Consider the following 25,779-nt stretch of genomic DNA (forward strand, 5'->3'; position numbering starts at 1 on the left):
CAACTTGAGCACCCTGAATGCACCTGATCTTGGAACCTAAGCAGGGTCGGGCCTGGTTAGCACTTGGATGGGAGAAGTTGTGGATGCTCAAGATACGTGATATTTAGTTAGGATGATCAGTGACAGCGGCCAGAGAAAGCGAATTTTAAGAAATGACGTGAGGGAGGGAGGATGCGGTATGGCTTCTTTGGGACATCATTTCAGGCTGAGAAGAGAGGAGAGCAAAGTCCCTGGGGTGTTGAGTGTCCAGTGTCCTCAAGAAACAGCCCAGAAACCAAGAGGACCAGGATGCAAGAGTGGGAGGAAAGGAGGTCTTTGGGTCTTCATAAGGAATTTGGACTCATTCTGCCGGTGATGGGAAACGTTTGACTGTCTGGAGAAGAGGAAGGATGTGGTTCTACTGATATTTCACCCAGATCCTTCTGGTTGAAGGGTGGGACTCTGTCAGGGCAGGGAGAGGCTGAGGATGACATGATGATACAGGTGAGGGGCGATGGTGGTTTGGGGGTAACGAGAAAGGCTTGGGGTATGTTGGGGGGCAGTCAGGGCTCACCAAGAGGCCGGAGAGAGGGGTGGTGTGAAGGTCTAGGGACTGAATGGTGGAAGTCACAGGCTTCTTCTGTGACAGGTAAGAGTGAGAGAGATGCCTGTTAGACATCAACGTGACTCCCAAGTAAGCCCATGGATAGGAAGTTCTGGCACGTAGAAGAGACATGCAGGCTAAGCCACGTGATCCACCTCAGTCCATTCTGGAATTGGATCATCTCCGGACAACTTTCTGAAGATGAATATGAGTGAGCTGGTTTTCTTCTCTCTTTATTTCTCATGGTAGCCCTATTCATGATAATTCATGACTTCTCTTTTCCTTTGTCTCAGCCTCTACAGATCCCAGAGAGAGAACAGTTGCGGAAGTCTGTCCCCGGGCTGAACTGAACCTGTTGCTGGCGGTTATGGTGCTAAACTCAGAGGCTGACATGAGGGCAAGAGACTCTTCAGGATATAGGATTAAACCTTATTTTTTTTTAGCATATTGGAATTTAACGATTAAGAGAACATTACCCACTAGTGTATTTTATTTGTTCATAAATTATTCCAAACTTAAGACAACTAAAACTATGAATATTATAAGTAGATAAATACAAGTGGAAAATTATTTTCTGAAGTATATTTTGGAAAATGGTTCAACCAGTCAGGGTATTTAAAAAAGACAATCCAAACATTCTACAGTTATAATTACATCATTAAGTATATACAGTAATTGAGACATCACTTTATGTGGCCTTCTAAAAACAGAGATACAAGTTTTAAAATCTGCCCTTCCAAATTATGCCTGAGCCACAAGAAAAGCCAGAGGGAGATGGAACCACTGTGTGTCATTATGAAGGACAAGAGTCCATCAGTTGCTTTTCATTAACTGAACTGTCTCTTTGGAAACTTGGGGTGAATATCATTCTGTTTTGCTTCAGGTCTCTTTTTTTTTTTTCTTTTCAGGGTAAGAAAACATTGATTGTCCAACAGAAACAAAGGGCAAGGAAGTGAACATTTATGGTTGAATACAGGAGAATTCCAAGGGCACTTATTTTAAAGTGTTGTGTTGTTATTTTTCCCAGGGGCATAAAGGCAATGCATTAGACTGCTCAATTTTCCATATTTAAAAAAAATCAGCTTTTTATTAGATAATGGTTCTGGATTAATTGCCCCATCCTGCATGGCTACAAACTGTTGTAACTGCAAATGCTCCTCCATACACAGCATGTCCCATCAGCTCATCTGAGTGAGCTACAACAAATCAATATCGAATTGGTCAAGTCATTTGTCTTTAACTTTACATGGGGGGAAAATCTCTAGTTCAAAATAACAACCAATGTTTTGTTTATCTTTCTTCCTACAGATGTATATATTTTGGAGTTAGAAGGGCACCCACAGATTATCTACTTTAGTAATCCTCACATTGAGAGCTGCTAAAACTGGTTTCTGCCAAGAAGAATGCTCAGAAGAAGAAGAAGAAATGACATGTACTGTTACCATCATTAAAAAATAGAGCGTTGGCCAGGTGCAGTGGCTCACGCCTGTAATCCCAGCACTTTGGGAAGCAGAGGCAGGCAGATCACCTGAGGTCAGGAATTCAAGATCAGCTTTTCCAACATGGTGAAACCCCATATCTACTAAAAAATAGAAAAATTAGCCGGGCATGGTGGTGCATGCCTGTAATCCCAGCTACTCAGGAGGCTGAGGCAGGAGAATCGCTTTAACCTGGGAGGTGCAGGTTGCAGTTAGCTGAGATCGCACCACACTCCAGCCTGGGTGACAGAACGAGACTCTGTCTCTACAACAAACAAATATATACAGTGTCAGTTTAATAATTTCTTTGGTATTGAAATAATCTACTTTCAGAATAAAGAGCAGTTCACCATTTCAGGGTGAGAAAGAAAATGGGGGATGGGTGCTTGCTCAGTTTATTCCAGATGCCCTTTTGGAGACATAACATTGCCCACTTACATTGCATTTTTTCCAAGATTAAAATAATTCAAAATTTAGAGCATATAAACCATCTAATTATAAAATACTTAGATATTTAAGATATTAATGACTATCTTAATATCTTTGGGTTTTTCTTCAAACATTACTGATTACAAGCTGGTGAAAAAGGAAATTCTAAATCTTCTCATTCTACACTTAATGTTGAGAGTTGCCCTCACCGCACAGAAGAGTTGAAATATCTCTAAAGACTCCAGCTGCGCTGCACTATGTGGTTAGGTTTTGTGCATGTTAATGATGAAATGAATTGCAGAGGGTTGAAAGCAAGGCTGTGTAAAAGAAGCTGATGAACTTGGGTTCCCAAAGCAAAATTCACAAAAGACTCATCAGATGAGGAGGCATAAATGAAAGAATCTATAGGGCTTTTGTTCCAAAGCACAGAGAGATTCCTTTCTCCCTATTCATTCATTCATTCATCCATTCATTCATTCATTCATCAGTAGATACTTGCTGTGTACTGGTAGCTTGGGCTGTCAGGGGATGAGGAGGTATGGTGTGTGATCTGTGGGTCATGGATGGGAAAACCCCAAACTCTCAAGGGGCTCATCTTGAACTAAAGGTACAATCAAGGTAGGTCCGGTAGAAAAATTCCACTGGCCTAGCAGGAAGAAGCAGAGGAAGAGATGAGCCTGCAGGATGTGCACGACTTCCAAACACAGGCACTTTCATCTTTCAAGTGAAAGAAGCAGGAGTTTGTTTTAAATCTATGGCCAGATATTACATATCTGTATAAACTTAACTCTCAGCTGGGCGTGGTGGCTCATGCCTGTAATCCCAGCACTTAAGGAGGCCAAGGCAGGAAGATCACCTGAGGTCAGGAGTTTGAGACCAGCCTGGCCAATGGTGAAACCCAGTCTCTACTGAAAATACAAAAAAATAAGTCGGACATGGTGGCACACACCTGTAGTCCCTGCTATTTGGGAGGCTGAGACAGGAAAATCGCTTGAAGCTGGGAGGTAGAGGTTTCAGTGAGCTGAGATCCTGCCACTGCACTCCAACCTGGGTGTCAGAGTGAAACTCCATCTCAAAAAACAAAAACAAAAACACTTAGCTCTCTTAAGTCTTATAATTAGAGCAGTCCTCCATCACTGCGGCAGAAGGAAAAACCAGTCAGTTAGACAGTGAAGGCTGGTCGTTGGAGATGCAGCCAGCCTGAAAAATCACAGCTACAGGCAAAAATAGAGCAGCCTGGGAAAAGTCAGGCTGCACCTGGACAGATGAGCAAGCAGGATTCAGCACAGAAGCCTTCTGTTCTTTGTGTGATTAGCGAGCTCCCAGGAAAAATTTCCTCCCTTTTTCAGGCATATACACAGTGGGCTCCATAGGAACTCACACAGGGAGGAGGGGGCCTTCCTAAAACAAATCCACAGTTACACAAACAAGAGAAGTGGTGCTTTGTACTTGCCTAGGGACATAATAACCACAACAACATAAATAAGGGGTAGTTATGCAGACAGCTTTATAGATTAGAAAAGTTACTCAAACAGCTACAGAGATAAGAGGAGTTTCTCATAAAAGCTTTGTAATTCAGCTGTAAAAGCAGCAACCCATTTGGGATCCCCTCTCCCTTGTGAAAACCTTTCTTCTCTCGCTTATTAAACTTTCACTCCAACCTCACCCTTTGTGGCCACGCCCCTTAATTTTCTTGGTCATGAGACAATAAGCTTGGATAACACCTTAGACAACCAGACCAGTCACCTTGATCAGTTTAATTATCAAATTGCAAGTTTTCTGAGGCCGTCAGGGAAATTCTGCCATTTCTTGTCATGATGTCTCTCTTTTTCTTCCTGCACCTCCTGAACTCTTGCTGATGCCCTGACAGTGAGCAGAGGGGAGGGTAATAATGAACAGGACTTTGGGTGGATCTGATATAGTCAGAGGGCATGGATTTCTTGCTTTGCCCAGTGTTTGTTTTTACTTTTATTTTTTAACATCTAGAACTTTGGGTACAACTTGCCCTCTTGAATCCACCAAAACCGTGAACATTTTCTATCACCATAACAGGGTCCCACCAGGAAACAGATGTCATTTGGAGAAGAACCTAGTAAGGCAAGGCTACTTTCAAAGGCTCTGTTTACAAAAGGGTGAATCTGGGGACACCACCAGGGACAGGGCAGTGGCATGGGAAGGAGTCGCCACTGAGCTGTGGCTGCTTTCTAGGCTGGAGGCAACAAGGGGCAAAAGTTGGTGCTGAAATTCAGAGGGACATGAACGCATAAGGTCACCGTTTGCAAAGAACTGTGACCTCTGATTTTTGTGCCTTGGAGCAGAGACAGCTTCAGGGGACTGCAGGAGGCAGCTCAGCCTCCCATCCACACCCTGGTGCTTCCCACAGGCAGAATACAGGAGCTGCTAGCAGTGTCCACGCCTGTCTGGCTTTAGTGAAGCCAGCACTGGATGAAAACTTCTTAACAGGGACAGCGTCACACTCCACAGTGAAGAGATAATTCCCTGGCCACTGCTGTCACTTCTTTTACTCCCAGAGGAGTCTTACGAAAAAGAACGATCATAAACAAACAAAAATGTCCAGCTTACAGAATAAAAATTACTAAGATGGAAGTAAACAGAGGGGGCTGTGGAACAAGAGCTTACAGTGCCTGCAGACCCTGAGCTAGACATTTTCCATAAATCTTCTGTCATATCCGCTACAAAACCCTTAGTTGGGGAAAGGATTATATCACTTCTGCAAGAGAGGTCTGTGTGCTTGGTTCTAATCTCTAGAATCTCAAGAGCTGTGGTCTCCCAGAGGAACCCAGATCTTGGGGTGAAGCAGAAGTGGAGAGACTCAAGTTAATGGAATGGCTTGAAAAGGAATGAGGCCTCCATTGAAGGCACCAGCACTTCACTCCCTGCAGACAGAAGATGAAATCCTCATGTCAGCAACAGGCATATGGGCAGCCAGTGTCACCTTGGGTATCAAGAACGTAAAGCGCTTTCACACTCAGTCTCCTACAGATGGAAAGGGATTCATGAGGCACTAAAGAGGAAACAGGGCTCATGGTGGGAACGCCTAAGGCACGCATGACACGCTGGAACGTGGCCTGGCCTGGGCCTATCTTCCCTGCCGTTCGCCCCGTGTGGTTCACTTCCCTCCATTTACTATGGAATGCCCCTAAGGTGTACAGAATGCCCACAGCATGCCACACTCTGGAACAGGCAGTTTACACCCCTCTTGATTTATCTGAGTAACAACCCTATGGAAAGGATTACTATTTTATTAATAATTGTGTAAGCGATGACATTTGAACTTGAATAAGGCACACACTTGCACAGCTAGTGAATCCTTGCCTCTCGCTTCAAACCCCATGTCCTTTCATCAGTGAAACAATTTCACTTTCTCTGTCATACCTTTCTCTGGAATGACACACTACCATTGATTACCTTCCTCATCTTAGAAGGTTCACGGTTTCCATTCCTCATTTTCTCTAATGATTAATTCCCATGCTTGACAAATACATTAATACTGTTAAAAGAAAGGACAGAACGCTTTCTAATACCAAATGAGTCATTATGCATATGTCAATTTGTGTTCAGATGAGGACAGAAGAGATATTCTCCTTATTACAAAAGACAAAAAGCTCTGCCTAAATCTTACAGTAGCAGAAAAATCTGATGCCCAATTGATCGGATATCCAACCTGATATTGATTTAATATAAGAGCTTGGCCAGATATGTGGTTCTACATTGAACTTTAGATCATTTGTGCAGGGTTTTATCATAAAAATCATTTTCAAACTATTGTAAATACTATATCTCCCTCTACAGAACATTCTACACTAAAAGCTAACAATATCAAAATGTTAAAATTTTATTTTTAAAAAACCCTTTATTCCTTCGACTGTTTCTCAGATTTTTTTTCCCTTCAGTTTTCCCATCCTTTTCCAATCTAATTTCATTAAAGGGTGACTGGCTGTGATTATTCAATAGAAAGTGCCATGCAAACATTTACAGATTGATTTTTTTTTTTTTTTTGGAAGTGGGAGAGACCTAAGACCAGAGGGTTAGTCAGAGTATGGTGGCTCCTCTCTGCCTCTGAGGCCCACGGGACAGGTTTACCTCTCTGTCCTCTCAACCTGCGCAGGACTGAGCACAGACTATGGATTACTGTCACACAAGCAATTGTCAGGAAATCCTAAAGTGATGAAGATGTTGGTCAATCTACAGTATCGTTGTCAAAAGATTTTGATTGTTTCTTTTATTAGTTTTAGCAGAATATTTGTTGCATATAAAACCTCATGCAGAAGTCCGCTCTAGCATGCAGATGTAAACAGAATTGATTGACCCGAGGGGGTTCAGATGTCCATCCCAGCCCTTCCACTAATTGCTAGGCAACGGAAAAACAATATGCACAGATGCAAAACACCAGGGACAGGAGCACCCACAGAGCAAGGCTAGACACATCACAAGAAAAGATTGCCAGGGAAGCAAAGAAAACACATCCCAATGGGTAGAAAGTCCTAGAAGAAGCGTGAGCAGAAAACGGCCCCTACAGGAAGTCAACCCACTCGGTATCTCAGTAGACGGTACTCATCTCTCGTTTGTAAGAAAAGCAAACCCTCAGTGAAGCTGGTACCCAGTAACTGTTATGACATGTGTAAGGTCGTGGGGGGAGCAAAACCAGTGGAGAGCTGACTGCACCTGCAGAGAAAGAAGGGTCTGCACAGTAAGTCTCCAAGAAGCACACAGGCTGTCGGCTTTCAGCTAAAGGACAAAGGGCCCTTCTGGCAGAGAAGCACCATGACCCAGTCCAGGCACGGCCAGGGCTTCCTAAGGCTGAGTGATGATGATGGGCATTGAGGAGAAGGCACCAAAATGGCAGGTGTGGGAGACACCTTCATTCCTCCCACAGCTATTGATCTGGTGTCTACCAGGTCCTAGGCACGTGCAAAAGTCATCAGCCAGACATGTCTGCAGATCTTGTTTTCTCTTTGGAAGGATGTAGACATTGCCCGAAAGCTACTCTACTTTCCAGGCAGTGAATGGTCAATAATATTTTAATAGACAAAAGACAAGAACCAACTTCTCCTTTCCAGAGATCAGTCTGGTCTGGTGTGTGTGGGGTGTGCAAGGACGGAGAGAGACTGGTATGAAAATGACTGACCATGTCACATTTACTTAAAAGAGACATCTGGAGGGTCCAGTCTCAGACAGTGATCAGGGCAGATGTGACACATGGTTAGCAGTTAGAACCACCACGACATTCCTCCGTAACAAAGTGAAGTTAGTGCATGTTCTTTCTCCCAGAAAATACTTTTGGATATAGAAAAGAAGGAAGAGATAACGTGGGGAAGGTGGTGGGTGGGATCGCTTCTTCTTAACTGCTCCATTCTCTCCTCTGCTTACAAGGGCATATTAATCCTCATATAGAAAGGAAAGGGACTCACAGACAGAGTTTTTATGGCTTCCATCCTTGCTGGGCAGCATCTTGACTCCTCTTGACTTCAACTCAATCGCCTTTTTCACTGCAAGAAACAAAACCAAGCCATTAGCAGGTAAGACTTGGAGATCATAAAACCATGTTGTATCCACACAGCATTTCCAGTCATAACTGCTTACTATCAACCCCTGAAAATGGGAAATGTCCTAAGAGGTGAATGATACCAAGTCAATGAAGTCAAAGAGCTTGTAAATAATTATTGTGAGGCTATCAGGCAGCAAGATCACATCTTACAATACCAGTGTCGGAAGCTAAAAATAATACGTGCTGCCATTGACTTTACACATCCAATCCTATTTACCACTAGGAGTGGCAGATTCCACAAATCATTATCATTCCCCAAATTGTTCAGGCAGATCACTCACTTCATGTATCTATCCTGACTACAGAGTTGTCTAAGTTTGCTATAATCATGAAAAAAAGTTTAGATAAAAACACCAGTTGCTCATTCATGTATTCATATATTCATTTAGTCACTTACAGTTTAGCGAATCTGTATGGGTGGGGAGCAAGTAGAGGAAAGGCATGCTCTACGTGCTGTAAATAAAGTGCTAGACACCACCAGTCCCTCCAGACACTTTCCAGGCTGTGCAAAAGGCACAGAGGTCCTGGTTTCTAGCAACATCATTCTGAGAGTTAAATACGTTTCTTGATGTAGTAGGTCCTGCATTAAACATTTTAAGAAGTTTCTTTTTTTTTTTTTTTTTGGTCACTTACGAAAAAAAAATAGGGGATGCATGTTGTGATTATAGAATATAAAATGTTATGTTATGATCTTCTAAGCAATCCCACACTTGGCTTTACTAAGTACCCAGTGGAAACATTTCTGAGGTCCCCATATGAGACTGGACCTACAGCAGCTGCGAGCAGGCAGATCGGCTCCAAATCTTTGCTTACAACAGGGTGGCCCCATGACCTAGGTAAGTTACTTGCCTCTGAGCCTGTGACTCTATGTGTAAATAGGTGTGAGGGTTAGTTTTATGTGTGAACCTGACTGCACCACAAGGTGCTCAGACATTGGGCCACAGGAAATTCTGGGTGTGTCTGTGAGAATGTCATGGATGATATTAACATTTGAATCAGCCAACTGAGGAAAGCAGATGGCTCTCCCCAGTGTGGGTAGGCCTGGTCCAATCAGATGAAGGGCCAAATAGAACAAAAGGCTGACCTGCCCCAGGGGAGGCAAGACTTCCTCCTGCCTGATGGGCTTTAAATTGCAGCAACATGTTTTTTTTCTTTTTTTTTTTTTTCCTGCTTTCTGCTTTCTGACTGGAGCTAAAACACCGGCTTTCCTGGTCTCCAACTTGCTGGCTTACCTCTTGCAGGTCTTCGGTCTTGTCAGCTTCATAATTATGTGAGTCAGTTCTTTATAGTAAATCTCTCTGTGTGTGTGTGTGTGTGTCTACACATGCATATAAGGAGATTCTTATAGATATGAAGTATATACAGGAGACCCCTGAAGCATACAAGCGTTGGGGCACTGACCACCCCCCCAACGACCACACACAGCTGAAAACCTGAGTATATCTTTTGGCTCCCCCAAAAACCTAACTGAAAATAGCCCACTGTTGACCAGATGCCTTACCAATAACATAAACAGTTACTTAACATATACACTCGTATCTACATATATTTTACGCATTCATGACACACCTTTTTCGGATTTTTTTCCTGATATTTTTAGGCTATAAGAGTTGTCTGCAAGTTTTTGTTTTAATTGTCACAAATTTCCAAAAAATGCTTCTATACATTCATTGAACAGAATCTGAAGATAAGTGGATCCATGCAGTTTAAACCCATGTTGTTCAAGGGTCAACTGTATAAATAAATCGATCTATACACACACAGGCACAAACACATACACATGACCAACTGGCTTTGTTTCTCTGGAGAACTCTGACTAAACACAATGCCAGGATGCCAAGACTGCGTAAGGCTGGAGATGATCAATGCACCATCTTTAGTATGGTGTCCTGAGCCCAGCCAACTCAGTAACCGACTGTGTGTGGCAGTGATTGTTACTCTTTTCAAATCACTGACATTCAGAGGGCTGGGCTTAGGTGGACAATTGCCCTTTGGGACTGTCTTCCCTCACTGATGTCACTAAGCACCTGCTTCCTCTCTGGTCTCCCTGTGCTTGGCCCCTGTGTATTCTGACGCACCTGGAGACCATGCCTCTTGGACTCTACCTCTCAGAGTCCCTGATACCATGTGTTAGCCTCTTCGCAGCAACATTGTACAGTATTTTTCACTTCACGAAGCATCCTCCATCCTTCCAACAGCCATCTGAGATAGGAATTATGACGCCACCAGCTCATATCAGGAAGCAAGGCTCACAGGTGCACAGGGAAGACTATGCAGAATTTGAACTCAGATCTTCCAGCCCCAAACTCCAAACCTTTCCACAGGGGCTACTGGCTGGGGAGCATGGAGACAGGAGGGCAGGGCTGCAGGAGCTGTCCATCTGGAAGGAGGAAGGTGAGATCCGGAAGCAATGCTGCCAGCTGTGCTTCTGTATTAAGCCTTGACCTTGGACTTCCCAGTCTCGAGTGGTGAGAAAACACATATTATGTATAAACTGCCAAGTCTAAGATATTTTCCTATAGCAAATGTTTCCTATATTTCTTATAGCAATATTTTCCCCAAAAGACAAGCACTTTTCCTGGGTATTTTAAAAGGGTAAGAGGGAGAAACGAGAGACTGGAAGGAACATATAAACTTTGAGGAGCTTTTCCCAATGGTGTAGCTCAGCAATGAAGAAATAAGTCCAATGTGGTTACATGGCTGGAAAAAACTGTTGTCATCAGAGCCATGACTGGACCACAGAGATCCTGGCACCGACTCTTGTGGAAGACAAGGAGGTGGGCCACCCAGATCCCCCTCCAAGGAAGGGCTGGCCAGAGGGTTGCTGTTCATCTTCAGCCCCTTTCAGAGAAAGCCGAGAGACAGACAGTCACCTATCCCAGGCTCACAACATCCAGCCCAGGTCCAACCCCATGCAAATGGCGCTGGTTCATGAACGTCCTGTGCTAAGGAACTCTCAGAGAGGGACTTGCTCTGGTGCAACCACGGCACCTGGCGTCTTCCTCCTCTTCTCTTCTGCCTCTTCATGTGTGTGTTTTCTCATCCTTATCTCTGTGTTGTGGTGACAAATATCACAGGAAAGAGAACACGAGATGGGATATCTGCTTCCACTTCTGCGGTTCTCTTGGTGGCACACTCAGAAGTCCCCTGCCAGCTCTCCCCAGGATAATGCTTTCATCCAAAATGGCAAACGTATCACCCCCACTTTCTTGTGCTGAAATAACTTTATCTTGAAGTTACTCAGGAGAGAGGAGATGAATGCACAATAAATAACAAATAAGAGAATCAATGGGAAATAATAAAGAGCATAGAACTCAATGCAAATGTCACTCACCCAAAACAGATAAGACAAACAGAGCTCCATTTACTCAGAATCGAAACAGAAAATTCGAGTAGTCTCTCGGGGCCGATCAAGGTATGCGAATACACACGACCTACCTGAAAGCTGGATGAGCTAATAAATTTCGTACTCTTGCAAACAAGTGCTTGACGCTCTGTAAAGCTACATCTCCACCAGGGAATATATGTATTTATTTATTATTTTTCAACAAGACAGTGTTATACTGCGGTAGACTATCTGCTCTCCTGAGTTGTAATTTGTTTCAAGTTAGTACGTTCTCTTATTGGACAGCTCTGCTAATCTTGGCAATGTTGTACAAAAAGGGAAGGTGACTTGTGGGTCCTGGGTCCACCAGGTGTCTGGACACTTCTCCCCACACGTTTTTTGGGTTCTCCTCTTTTCTTCCTTCCACACCCTTCCCCCTCCTCTTCCTCCCTCCAACTCCCGTCAGAGCTGAGCAAAGATTTTCATTTGCAAAGAAACAGGAGAGAGAGAGAGAGAGAGAGAGAGAGAGAGAGAGAGAGAGAGAGAGAGAGAGAGAGAGAGACAGACAGAGACAGAGAGAGACAGAGAGAGAGAGAGAAACTAGAGCTGCAGGAATGCAGGAGAAAGATAAGTCACCTATGGCAAATCCCTGCAACAGCCTGTTCTTTCTCCTGAATTAAACTATTGAGTCATTCATTGTCAGATCTTGGAATGAATGATAAAAATATTTCGTGATTGATGAAAAAAGATAGCTTTTGTGTCTAATCTCAGACCTGCTAAGTCACAATCTTTGGAGGTGAGCTTGGTTTAGCTTTATTTTGTCAGTACAGTTATCTAGTTTTCATATGAGTTTCTGTTTTGTTTTATTGTGTGGAACATAACTTCAATGCACGCCAAAGTTAGTCTCACATTCCCTGGTGTCTGTTGGCTAAGGTGATTCCTCAGTAATTCAGATTCAACAATTTCAAATACATTGTGGTCTAGAGAGGCCAGGGCTGGGGGACCTGGGGAGATGTTGGTCAAAAGATGGACAATTTTAGTTTGATACAAGGAATAAGTTGAAGAGATCCCTGGTACATCATAGTGACTGTAGTTAATAACAATGTATTGTGTGCTTCAAAGTTGCTGAGAGTTGACTTTAGGTTTTCTCATCGCAAACCAAGAAGTATGTGAGGTTAAAAAAAAAAATTCCCCAAAAGCAACAAACAAAAAATTGAAATAAATATGATGAATCTCTTTACTGATAACAACATTTAGGAAGATAAATTATGGGAGAAATATTTTTAGTTTAAGGGCTGAAAAATCAAAAACCACCACAATAAATATACCTAAGGGATACATTAATTTTGCTGTGTCATTTACTTCAGTTTTCCTTTTTTCTTCTACATCAGCTTCCTTCACTATAATCTCTCAGTGGTTAGGTTAAAACACTTTCTGTAGGTTGTTTGAAAATGTGACGAAACCGTTACTATATTGGAATGACAGTGGATTCTTATTACTGTTTTTAAAATGGCAATAATGTAAGAAGTGAATATAACTATTGCTACTTGATGCCACTTCTTTCTCTGTCCTCTCTAGCTGGAGCGTCCTGCCCTCCTCTGTAGCCCCTGGGAAAGCTCAGCCTGCTCCCCCATCCCTCCCTGTCATCCCTCTGCCCCAGCCCCCACAGCCAGACGTCCGCCTTCCTCAAGATCCGCTGAACTTCCATGACCTCTCTTAGGAAACCAAGTCCTATCTTCTGCCCTTAATACACCTGTACCGTCCTTCATTAGATAATATGATTCACTGTCTGAAAGAAGCTTTACCTATAAAGGGAGCTCAGATAACCCCAAACAAATAAATAAAATGCAAAATTCTTTCAAACAAATGTAACGTACTCAATATGAGGAGATGCCATTGCAAATCCTCACAAATCACAGAGGAAACTGTTTTGTGCATAGAGACCAACTACTTGCAAATTTGAAAAATTCAGAGTTTGGGAGAAATGGGTGAAAAATATAAATCTTGTGTCTTCGACTTTTCATTAACTTGCAGGTTTACTGTAATTTTATCAATGCCTCTTCTAGGCAAAAAGTTTTATTTAAGTAGTGCACCAGAAGGATATTTACTACTATTGGTAGCAATAATATTGAAATCTTTGTAAATCCTTAGAATCGCAAGGGCTTACTATGCAGATAGATAGATAGATAGATATCCACATACACACGTATGTATATAATCATGTATATATATAAATGTATAAAATATAAGTATATAACATAAGTTTATACATATTTATAAAGTTAATAACATATTACATATTTTATATATATAAAATAAGCTCCATATATAACATACAAATGAATCTATTAAGCTCCCAATGTCAGAGATACTATTGTTCTCTAATTTAATTTGTCTTACAATTATTTAATCAATAGATTTCTATTAAATTTGAGAAGTAATCAATCACATTCCATAAGCTACTAATCTTTTATATTTACCTTTTCTTTTTATAGTATCACAGCAAATGGAATTTCCAATTCCATTATATGTATTAACTTACATTTGGGAAAACAGTGTATTTAGACTTTTTTGACCAGGCATGGTGGTTCACATCTGTAATCCCAGCACTTTGGGAGGCTGAGACGGGATCACATGAAGTTAGGAGTTTAATAGCAGCCTGGCCAACATGGCGAAACCCCATCTCTATCACAAAAATAAAAATAAAAAATTAAAAAATTAAAAAAAAAAATTAGCCCCAGCCAGGCATGGTAGCGGGTGACTGTAGTCCCAGCTAGTTGGGAGGCTGAGGAACTAGAATTGCTTGAACCCCAGAGGTAGAGTTTGCAGTGAGCTGAAATGGTGCCACTGTACTCCAGCCTGGGCCACAGAGTGAGACCATATAGTTTCTCAAAAAAACAACAACAAAAGAATTTTTTTAATGGCTCATTGGTTATCTGGAGCATTTTTTGTCTAGTTTATGATTGCAAAATAAAAATTAAACTGTTCTTGAATTGTCTCAGAGCTTTATCAATTTTTAAGTGAAACATGTTTTGAACACAACACACCTGGAGAAATCTCAATGGTTTACATTGTTTCGCTTTTACTCTAGGATTCTGTTTTTTCTAGGAGCATTTACACTATAATAAATTATTTTCTATTATTAGAATTTAGAATTGCTTTCAAAATGTTTAATTTATTCATTAATAGACACAATTACATAATCCCCTTCCCCTCCAAGTTTTAACATTTCTTCATTAGATTTTTTTGCGTTTTACATTGAGGAAGAGTCATCGAAATTCAGATCACCTTATATTTTCAACACACATTTAATTATTTTTTGCAAATTATTCATCAAAGTACCTGTATAGTTAAACACCCTAAGACCCATTAAATTTCTAAGTAAGCGTTGAGCCAATTTCCTATCCTTTGCTAATTATTGTTAATGTGTGATTTGCGCTGATACACTGTAAACATCAGTAGGAGCTATGTCTCTACTGTGGCTGTTTTCCTGAAGGATGGAACCATTTCACAGTCTAAAACCTGAGCCTCCATGTCTGCCCTAAAGTTCATCAGCTTGAAAATGTGGTTCCGTCATTTTTTTCCTCTTCTGCATGATCATTTTTTCTTTTCTGCATGATTAACCCAATTATAAAAATGTGTTGTTCCATTTCCCATCTTTACAAACTAAGACAAAGCAAGCAACCTTTTTTATTTTTTATTTTTAGTTTTTTGAGACAGAGTCTCACTCTGTCATCCAGGCTGGAGTGCCGTGGCACAATCTGGACTCACTGCAACCTCCACCTCCCGGGTTCAAGTGATTCTCCTGCCTTGGCCTCCTGAGTAGCCGGGATTACAGGCACCTGCCACCACACCCACCTAATTTTTGTATTTTTAGTAGAGACACGGTTTCATCATGTTGGCCAAACTGGTCTCAAACTCCTGACCTCAAGTGATCCTCCCGCCCTGGCCTCCCAAAGTGCTGGGATTGCAGGCATGAGCCACAGCGCCCGGCCTGCAAACAGCTTTTTAAAAGGCACACGGCCTGCAGACAGACAGGAATCTTTCCCTCCACATTCCTCTGCAGCTGCTGCAGCCCCTACTCCCTGTGGACATGAGGGAGGAAACCCCTCAGATGAACGGTTCTCTTTGCATCTCTTCCCATTCTCTCTTAAATCTCATCAGCTGTAATTTCTCTGTTGCTAAATATTTTGGTCGAACGTCCATCCTCCTGTTCACTCTGAAACAATCAGCCACTTCCTCCTGAAAGTACTTTCTGCCCTTTGCTTCCAGAACTCCACCCTGTTTGGGTTCCTTCTAATTCACTGGCCACTCCTTGTTCACAGGGATGGGTGTTGCCTATGGCACTTTACTACTTATTGCCATATTGTTGCTGGAAAGTGGTCCTGATCCAGACCCCAAGAGAGGGTTCTTGAATCTCATGCAAAAAAGAATTCAGTGTGAGTCCACAGACTAAAGTGAAAGCAAGTTTATTGAGAAAATAGAGGAATAAAAGAAGGGCTACTCCATAGACAGAACAGTCCTGAGGGCCGCTGGTTGCCCATTTTTATGGTTATTTCTTGATGATATGCTAAACAAGGGGTGGATTATTCATGCCTCCCCTTTTTAGACAATATAGGGTAACTCTGTGATGCTGCATTCGTAAACTGTAAGCTGTCATGGTGCTGATGTGAGTGCAGCAGTGAGGATGGCCAGAGTCACTCTTGTCACCGTCTTGGTTTCGGTAGATTTGGGCCGGCTTCTTTACTGCAACCTGTTTCCTCAGCAAGGACTTTATGGCCTGGGTCTTGTGCTGACCTCCTCTCTCATCCTGTGACTAAGAGTTCCTTAACCTCCTGGGAATGCAGCCCAGCAGGCCTCAGCCTTACTTTACCCAGCCCCTACTCAAGATGGAGTTGCTGTGCTTCAAACGCCTCTTGACAATATGGTTCAACTTTCCATGTAACTCTGTTGGTCACTTACCCAATGGAAGTACGGTGGTCATCTAATAAAACACTATCATCATCGGAATTATCAAGAAGAGTAATAGTTTTAAAAAATATTTTGTACATGGTACTAAAATGCTGGAGTACATCCTATTTAATTCCACCAAAATGTTATAAGATTTATGCTACTCCTACAATCATTTACAAAAAAATAAAAAATTGAGGTACAAAGAACTTAAAAAATAAAGGTCACAAAGCTTGAAATGGTAGAAGCAGGGTTTGCTCTGGTGAAGTCTGATACTAGAACCTGCTGGCTTTACCATATCTCAAGAGTCTGCCTCAGAAATTATAGCTCTTATTTTAACCACACCTTACACTTAAAATTTTTATTTTCATCGATAATTATTACATTTTTTCATTGATAATTATTACATTTCAATATTATATTAGTAAACATACCTTTCCATTATGCTAAATTTTTTAAGTTCAGATTTTGATTAATCAACTCTTTAAATGTTTATCTCAGAAGTATTTTAATGAACTTGTATGTTAGTTGTTTAAATATGATTAAACATCTATTAATATTAGTCCCACTATAAGAAAAGATATACACTGAGTCACACAGTATTAATTTTGTTTTTCTTTTCCATGAACTGCTTTTATTTATCATTTATTGTAACAGTGAAATATTCATGAAGATACTGTTGTAGGACTTTCCCCTTAGTTCAGCTAAAAAAAGGGGTCCTTGTCACATGGCCATGAAAGATTAGGTTCACAGGTTATTGCAGAATATTTGAGAAAATTTTTAAATAATCAAGAAGAAAATGTAACTGTGTAAACCCATCACCACAGACAACCACTGTTAGAATCTTTATGTATTTATTATTAATGCTATGTGCATTGTATATAGAAGTTGATAGGTGAAGACACATAATATTGGTACAATAAAAATAAAGTTGTTAATATTTATTATTCTGCCTTTATGACCTCTTTGAACAGTTTTCCTAAGGTATTTTTAATAGATTATTCATAATGTATTTAATTCCTTTATCATTAGAAGTTAGTTTTTCTCACTTACTACAACTGTACATTACACCAATCACCTATCAAATTCTGGTCAGTTTCCAAGAATAATTTGCTAGAATTATAATTCTTTAGTCAAGGCTGTTTATCTGCTAGGCTAAACTGATTTCTAGAACTATAGTACCAGTTTACTTCATCTGATGTAAATAAGAATATCTTAACTAAAGCCTCTTTGCCCACGTTGTTTTAGTACATAAAAGAAAATGTTCAGTAATTTGATAGTTGAAAAATGCTACCTTATTTTTATTAACATTTAAAATAATGCTCTATTGGATCATTCTTTGGGATAAATCTATTATTGTCTCATGGTCTGTACATTACATTATGAGAAGCGAGTTGTTAGTACAATAACTCTTTCTTTTTTAAAGTCTGGAAATAGTTGTTGTCTTCACAAGGTTATTTTGACTGCAGCTTCCATTGTCAGCTTACAGATATTCAGGCATTCCTGCATTTTTTTATTGGATTTTTGATGTCCTTGAATAGGGACTTTTGAGAAAAACTGACAACCAAGTTTTAGGAACTAGATTATCAAATTTTATTTCTACCCTTAAATCAGTCAGTGTCCTTTCCTTGGTCAGGAAAATCATCCTCTGGAAGCCCGATGTCATAAGTCATCTTTTGCACCGGGAAAGACAGAGGTACTTACTGTACTTGACAATGTGAACCACTTGTATTGTTGATATTCCTGATTGGTTATCAGAATCTTTTAATTTAATGTCGCTTAATAGCAGCACTAAATTAAAAGATAAATGTCTCATATATGAAGTTATATTATTACATGAATCATTGTGTCAAGGTAGTACGGAGGATTAGCGTGAGAATGTCCACAAAACCTTGATGACTGAACTCTTTACTAATGTAAAGGGTAATTAGCATAAGATGCTTTACTGGAGGAAAGGCAATTAACTATTCATCTCACATTTCCTTACCAAATCAGGGACCCCATTTAAATCACGTATTTCCCTGTGATTTAAGTTTTCAGACATAAGCACATTCAGGATTTAACTTGGAAGCAGGTGGAATTTAAAGTTTATTTTACTTAGTCTTGTCGTGATCTATCGGTTTACACCCGGAGCCAATTTAAACCTTTTCCCTCCAAACAGAGGGAGAATAGAAGGAGCTAGAAGATAAGAAAGCGCAAAGGGGGAGGCAGAACAAGGGGTGAGACAACGCGCTCAAACACAACATTATTCCTACACTCTACATATTGACATGTAGAAAACCCTCCTGAGGTGGAAAACAGAGGTATCTCAGACGATTCACAAATTCCAAGAAAGATTTTGTGTCCTGTTCTATTAACTCTTTCTTCTTTTCTATACTTTGTTGCATTAAAGTCTTTGCCACTATAATTTCCTAAATTTCCTACTGGGATTATCAAAAGCCTTGCAAGGTGTTCACCTTGCAAGGTGAACAACGTTTTTACAAAAATCCCAGTTTCAGCAAAAAGGCCCCTGCCCTAGAGGCCCAGATAGCTGAGCTCCAATCTCACCCCTGAAATGTTGTGAAATCCTGAGCCACAGCCTCGGATTTTTTCATCTGTTAAAAGAAGGGCTTGAATTAACTACCCTAAAAGTCTAGTTTCTCATTCTTTTTCCAGGCAGATAATGCAGAATCTCAAGAAAAGTGGGAGGTATTTAACTCAGAACAAAGTTCCCATTTTCCCTGGACCATTCATTGCAATGAAGACTTTGGGAAAATTAACTTCAGTGACTTCTTTTGACATATAAGGGCAATAATACATCTCTTGCAAGAGTGTTGTGATGAACGAAGAAGATGCTCTATGCACAGAGGAAAGTGCACTATGGGTAGGGCGGTCCGATGAGTTTGGGGAAGTCCAGGGGTGTCATTCACATAGAACACACTGTAGCCCCCATATCAGGCACATATTACGTACAAATATATACTGGCTGCTTTCCATTCCTCCTGTGTGGAAGGCATTTCCAGCTCTACGTGTGTCCAGCTTTTGGATCTTTAATAGGAAAAATCTCCCTGACAGTGGGGATTTTGAAGTTAGTTGTAAGAAAGACTTAATCATTGTTCTGGAACTCATTAGAGATGTCACCTTGGCAGGTTAAAAATGCCTCTAAATCGCAGATTCCTCATGTGTTTAATAAAGATGATCACCACCTGCCCCTCAGAGCTGTGGTGAAGACTACATGACATGGCAAATAGAAGCACCTAGTGCAATGTCTAGCCTGTGTGGTTACACAAAGTGCATGGAAAATACTTTTCAGAAAATGAAGAACTTTCCAAGTCTTTTTTACATTCAACGTGGAATGTTAGTGCAACTCTTTATTCAGCTTTTCCCCTTAAACTTCACCGCACACAGGAAGCTGGGGATGAACCTGTCCACTCCCCAAGTAAGACGTCCATGGAGTTGGAAACATGCCACGTCATCTTCATTTCCAATGGAGAAATTGGCACATCTTACCATTTAATCAATCAATAGAGCTTACAGAAGAAAAAAGAAAGGGGAGAGAGAGGAGAAGCTACTGGAACGTGACTTTGGCAACTCCTGGTACTGCTTCTGCCTTTTCTATCTATGGGAATAATAAAAGCTGTCCAAGCACAACAACCTCACTGTAAACTATTTCCTTTAAGCACTTCAACAGAATACATGTGTCCTTTCAGATCTGTGAACAACACATTCAACAATAACCACTTCCTTTCTGCTGCCACAGACCTTTTGTTGTCTCAACACTGGGGGCTAACCTTCTTAAACAGGGGTGACACTTCACAGTAGGAGAAACCTCACAGCATTGGTGGTCAAAGTCTTTATTCTTTCACACACACACACCAGCACATTTCTCCTTCATGACCCATGGGGAAGCATGAACGATACCTAGTTCCAGGCATGTACTCTAAGCCCTGGGAGATTCATTTCACAGAGCAAAGCTGTAGCACCTTCAGATGCTGACACGATTCAAAACAGCTTCAGGAGATGTGAACATCTAACAGTAGAGACTTTTTTTTTTTGGGAGTCTTGCTCTGTTGCCCAGGTTGAAGTGCAATGGCGTGATCTCGGCTCAGTGCAACCTCCGCTTCCTGGGTTAAAGTGATTCTCCTGCCTCAGCCTCCCAACTAGCTGGGATTACATGTGCCCATCACTACACTCGGCTAATCTATTTTTTTCTATTTTTAGTACAGACGGGGTTTCACCATGTTAGTCAGGCTGGTCTCAAACTCCTGACCTTGGGTGATCTGCCCGCCTCAGCCTCCCAAAGTGCTGGGATTACAGGTGTGAGCCACCATGCCCGGCCGGTTATGACTTATGCATAATGGGAAGATCAGATTGTCCTGAAACACCATTTTTTTTTTTCTCCAGCCTCTGCGAGATTTTCAAAGGAATGCAATTTTATTTGTGAAACTCCTAAATCCAATCATTTTTTTCCTTTTATAAGCCGCAATGCCCCTCAAGGATCTGAGATGAGTGGCCACATATTCGGGTGTGTAAGTGAGTGTGTGTGGCTGTGGATTTTTACTAGTGATGGCAGATGAAACTGAATCATCAACGTCTCTAGCCCAGCTTTTTAGGATCAGTCCCATGTTTCTGATTCCTCAGAAAACATCAAAGAGTTAGCTGGCACATATGGGACGGAGTCCATTAGTTTAACATCGGTCATGAAGATAACAAGGTAACTTACAGCATTCTAGTGCATGGCACAAAGAGAAACATATTCTTAGGATTTTTAAATTATTAAATTCCAGAGGTATTTCAGGTTCAAACTTATTTTCTCCTTTCTCACTCCTACTTTAATCATTCTTATTTTGCAAATACCTTTATTTTGCTGTTTTCCTCCTCATGGTTTTGGAAGAGCTTCTTTAATTTCATTAAATAACACGTTAAATCAAAGTTAATGGGGTGAAAAATAAAGGAACAGAATTGCAAATTCTTTACATGAGGATAATGCAATTTCTCTCTGAACGGTCAACCTTCATCATAAGCCATTTTTTGAGAAATTAATTACAGGGAGTTTTCTGAGAGGCGCTGTATGAAGAAAACAGCAGAGAATGAAGTGCCCGTTAAGTAGCTGACTGTCCACAATGGGAAGTACTGATGCATCTACATGCCACAGGTGCACCCAACACCGTCCTCATCCCTCACCTCCTGCTGTCCCCAAGCCCCCCACAAGCCAGTACGCATGGATGGAGTTGGCACAGGTTGTACAAGTAGAGATGTGTCAGAAGCATAAGGAAAGGGCCAGGCACAGTGGCTCATGCCTGTAATCTCAGCACTTTGGGAGGCCGAGGCAGGTGGATCACTTGAGGTCAGGAATTTGAGACTTAGAATGAAAAAATTAGCTGGGCATGGTGGCTGGCACCTGCAGGCCCACCTACTCGGGAGGCTGAGGCAGGAGAATTGCTTGACCAGGGAGGCAGAGGTTGCAGTGAGTCGAGATCACACCACTGCACTCCAGCCTGGGCGACAGAGTGAGACTCCATCACAAATAAATAAATAAATAGATATGAGCTTTCATAAAATCTAAGACGAAGTTGAGGGTCACTTTAGGAATTTGAAAGCACCGTAGCTAAGAAATCAACATATGACTAAACTCCTAATCTTAAATAAATATTAAAAAGTGCTTGCCCCAACCTCAGACAGATCTGAAACCATTCTCTCCTGAAAAGCAGTGGCTCTCTTACCTTTGAGTTTTTCTCTGATCTATAACCCTTCTTACCTCTTGTGAATATCTCCAAAATACTGTCATTGATAACTCACCTTAAAAAGGACCCTAGTGGGAAAAGTCCCCATTAGTAAAACTGTTTGGTCCAGGCATGAAATGTGTATATTCCGCACAGTGTTCGGTAAATTGCCCTAGGATCAATTTTTCTGGATTCTAGATTACAAGCGAAAACTCTTGTCGTTAGGGTTTCTAACATTAGCATTAATGCTAATCATTAGCAGAATGCACCTGCACTTCTGCTGTGTAACATGAAATGATGCTGGTCTTGAGGAAAAATGTGTGTGAGATTCCCCGATTTCAGGGATGAACTAGCTGCTTTTTCATGGAACACCATTTTTACTTGAGAGACTAGCAAACTATTGTGTGTGTGCCAGTTTTTATTGCCACGTAAATTACTACCAACTTAAGAGCTTAAAGCAGCATTTTATCATTTCCCAACTCTGCAGGTGAAGCTCCACTGGGCCCTCTGAGCTGGGTCTAACACTCAAGGAACTAGTGCAGCTGCTTTCTTCTCTTACAGTCCTAAGGAAGAATCCTTTTTGACATTCAATCAGGTTATTGGTGAAGTCCAATTCCGTGGTTCTAGGACTGAGGTTCCCATCTTCTTGCTGGCTAATGAAGGGGCCACTCGGGGCACTCAGGGAAGCTTGTGGCCATGCACCCTTCCCTGCCTTGTGACCCGTCCATCAACAATGCAACGGGGACTCTCCCAATTCGAATCCTCCTCACACTCAAAACCTCTTCTCAGGAAAAAGTCCCTTTTAAGGGCTCATTTGATTAGGTCAGGGCCACTGAGCACCATCTCCCTTTCTTAAAGTCAACTGAGCCATAAGCTAATCATAGGACAGAGAACACATCATATTCACTCAAGGAGGGTGCATTATCCAAGAGCATAGGTCATGGGAAACTATCTTAGGATCCTGTGTATCCTCTTCAGATATTCAGAAATTCATAATTGGGCATTTATTTACTTAAAAATGAACAGTCAGCTATCATTACCTAAACAATTATTAGATAGTCTTTTTGCCAATGATGAAATTTGGGTTTTCAAGAAAATATTAGAATTTTAGACAAGTAGTGTCTGTCTTTGTAACTTCCCAATACTTAAAGACTTTTTTTGCTAAGAGCAGGGTGATATTAACACATGTGCTTTTTTAGTTATTGCACAATATCTAACTTATTTTTAGATATAGACACTAACATTTGAAAGAGATGCATAAAGTGAACCCATGATTTCAAAATGACCCAACTTACTGCTACCAAATCACGGATGAGGAAAAAATTCATTCAAAATGCAAAATAGACCAACACATTTTACTATAATAAAGTGCAAAAAGTTGACTTATATGGATCCAGATTCCACTTTGCAGCTAACTTTTAAGAAATAGCCATTTGTTAAGTGTAATGTTGTGTGAAAGAAAAATATCCACTATTATCTAAGGGGGATATTAAAATACGCCTCTCTTTCTCAACTTTCTATGTGTGTAAACACAGATTTTGTTCATTGACTTCAACCAGAATAACAGAGCACAGCACGTTAAATACGAAAGCAGATATGAGAAACCAGCCTCTTTCACCATGCCAGATGTTAAAAAGTTTTGCAAAAATAGAAAACAATGCTACCTCTTTTACTACTTTTATTTCGGTTTTTGTTTGGTCAAATATACTTATTTTCATAAATATATATGTTAATTTTTAAAGGAGTATTGTCATTTTTAAATGAAGTGATAAACATTAAAAATTTTCTCTCAATGTAATTCTGAATATATTAAGTATTGGTAGCTATATAACCTTTAAAAAATGAAGTTGTTTGGGATTTTCAACAATTTTCAAAAGGGTCCTAAGGCTGAAAGATCTGAGCACCCTTCCTCTGGGCTGGGAGAGGAATTAGGGAGGCGGAATGAGAATTGGCCTCTGGGTCACTCCCCGTATGCAGGAAGGACATTTACTGGGCTCAACCGTGAGAATTCAGGGAGTCCATTAAATTAAATAGGAAAAGAAATGCATTTTTATTTACACTGCCTTCTAAGTGAAAATTGGTATTCTCTTCTGTTATGAGTGTAAGCAAAAAGGCATAAGAATACCAGGAGTACTTTGCCATCAGCAGAAACTGTAGCTATTTTCTTATCACATTAACAGTGATGGCAGATATCAGAAGCTTTAATTTAAAAATTCAGACTATTGTCGCTACTAGATTCGCCATGGTAAAGAAGCACATGCCCCACTATGTACAAATTCTTTTTAAAATATGATGATGACTATTTCAATGCAACTAGCTTTGTTTGGTATCCTAATATTTTATACAGCTGTAAATGTTATTCTGGGAAGAGGCCCATTAACCTCTCCAGACGACTAGAGGAGTGAGGCAGGAGGTTAAGGGCCCTCAGCACAGCAGTTTGGAAGGTGAGTTTTCAGCAAAGGAGGTAGAGACAGCAGATAGGTAGGAAAGGTACTAAAGGAGGGAATTCTGTCCTGAAGGCAAGGAGGTAGGTTCAAGGAAATGAAAGTGAAAAGAGATTAGTGTTGCTAGCAAGGCCCTCAAGGTGTGGGTTGAGAGGTAACCAATGAGTTTGGCAGGTCCAGGGCCATGGACAGGGAAACAATGAGAAAGAGCCTGGATGACCAGCATAGACATCACTTGAACATTTTTATTTTTTAAAAGGAAGCAGAGATTTGGGACCATAGCTGAAGGCGACTGTGGGGCCAAGGGAAAAATACCGGTGCTGATTTTGTGGGTGATATGAATGTGTATGTGTGTGTGTATGTCTGTGTGTTTGTGTCTCTCCCATGAGCTGCTTGTATTAAGCAGAAGCAGTTGAGGAGAGAGGAAGGCTGATGGCTTAGGAGAGAGAAGGTTTCAGGGAAGGAGAGATGTCCAAGCAACAGGATGGAGTGAGCAGTGGAGGACCTGGTCTCAGATGTGGCAGAGGCAGCCACCACTGCAATGAGACAGTAGGCAGAGGGCCACATACCAACTGCTGTGTTGTTAGTGAGGGCAGAGTGGAAGGACTTGGGAACACGTGAAAACCATTAATCTAGGAATCTTTCAAGAACTGTGACTCAGTATCTCAACCCACGTATTCCACTTGCAGTGGATAAAAATACATCTACCATTATTAAACATGCCCTTGAAAAGATGGAGCCTACTCCTTCTTTCTTTGATAGTGGGCCGGACTTAGTGACTCGCAAGAAATGAATAGAAAAAACAGTGAAAGTAACTGTGTGTGACTACGGAGACCGGGTCATTGCAAGTTCCTGCTGGCTCTTTCTCTCTTGAAGAATTGTGCAGCTCTCAGGAAGTCAACAGCCATGCCATGAGGGTACTCAAGCAGCCACTGGGAATGCCACCTAGTAAGGGACTTGAGGTCCCCTGCCAACAGCCATGCAGGCACCGAGGCATCCTGCCAATCTCCACACGAATGAGCTCTTGGAACTCAGCCTCCGTTGCCTGCAGCCCCAGCCAGTATTGACTGTAAACCCATGAGAGGCTGGGAAAGAACAGCCCAGCTAGGCTGCACATCGTCTCCCTTAAAAAATACGTGAGCTCAGACACCTTTCTTGATTAGGCCAATAATAATTAGGGTAATTTATTTGCAGCAATAGAACTAATCCACCACCATCTTTCAGGCTATAATATAAGTCTCTATAATTAGAAAGGATGGAATGAGATTGGCGACAAGGACAGGGGTCAGCAGGTATTGA

At 41.2% G+C, this 25,779-nt stretch overlaps 1 protein-coding gene across 2 annotated transcripts in view; it reads right to left on the reverse strand.

Moving 5' to 3' along the window:
* Positions 1-25,779, reverse strand: part of CSMD1 (CUB and Sushi multiple domains 1) — a 2,071,408-nt gene that overhangs the window by 765,528 nt on the left and 1,280,101 nt on the right. For both annotated transcript variants that reach the window (XM_055349528.2, XM_055349527.2), the window contains exon 7: positions 7,923-8,000. In XM_055349528.2, coding sequence (XP_055205503.2) covers positions 7,923-8,000 — 78 coding nt within the window. The remainder of the gene's footprint in view (positions 1-7,922; positions 8,001-25,779) is intronic.

This window comes from Gorilla gorilla, chromosome 7 (genome assembly GCF_029281585.2).
Source record: "Gorilla gorilla gorilla isolate KB3781 chromosome 7, NHGRI_mGorGor1-v2.1_pri, whole genome shotgun sequence".
Lineage (NCBI taxonomy): Eukaryota > Metazoa > Chordata > Mammalia > Primates > Hominidae > Gorilla > Gorilla gorilla.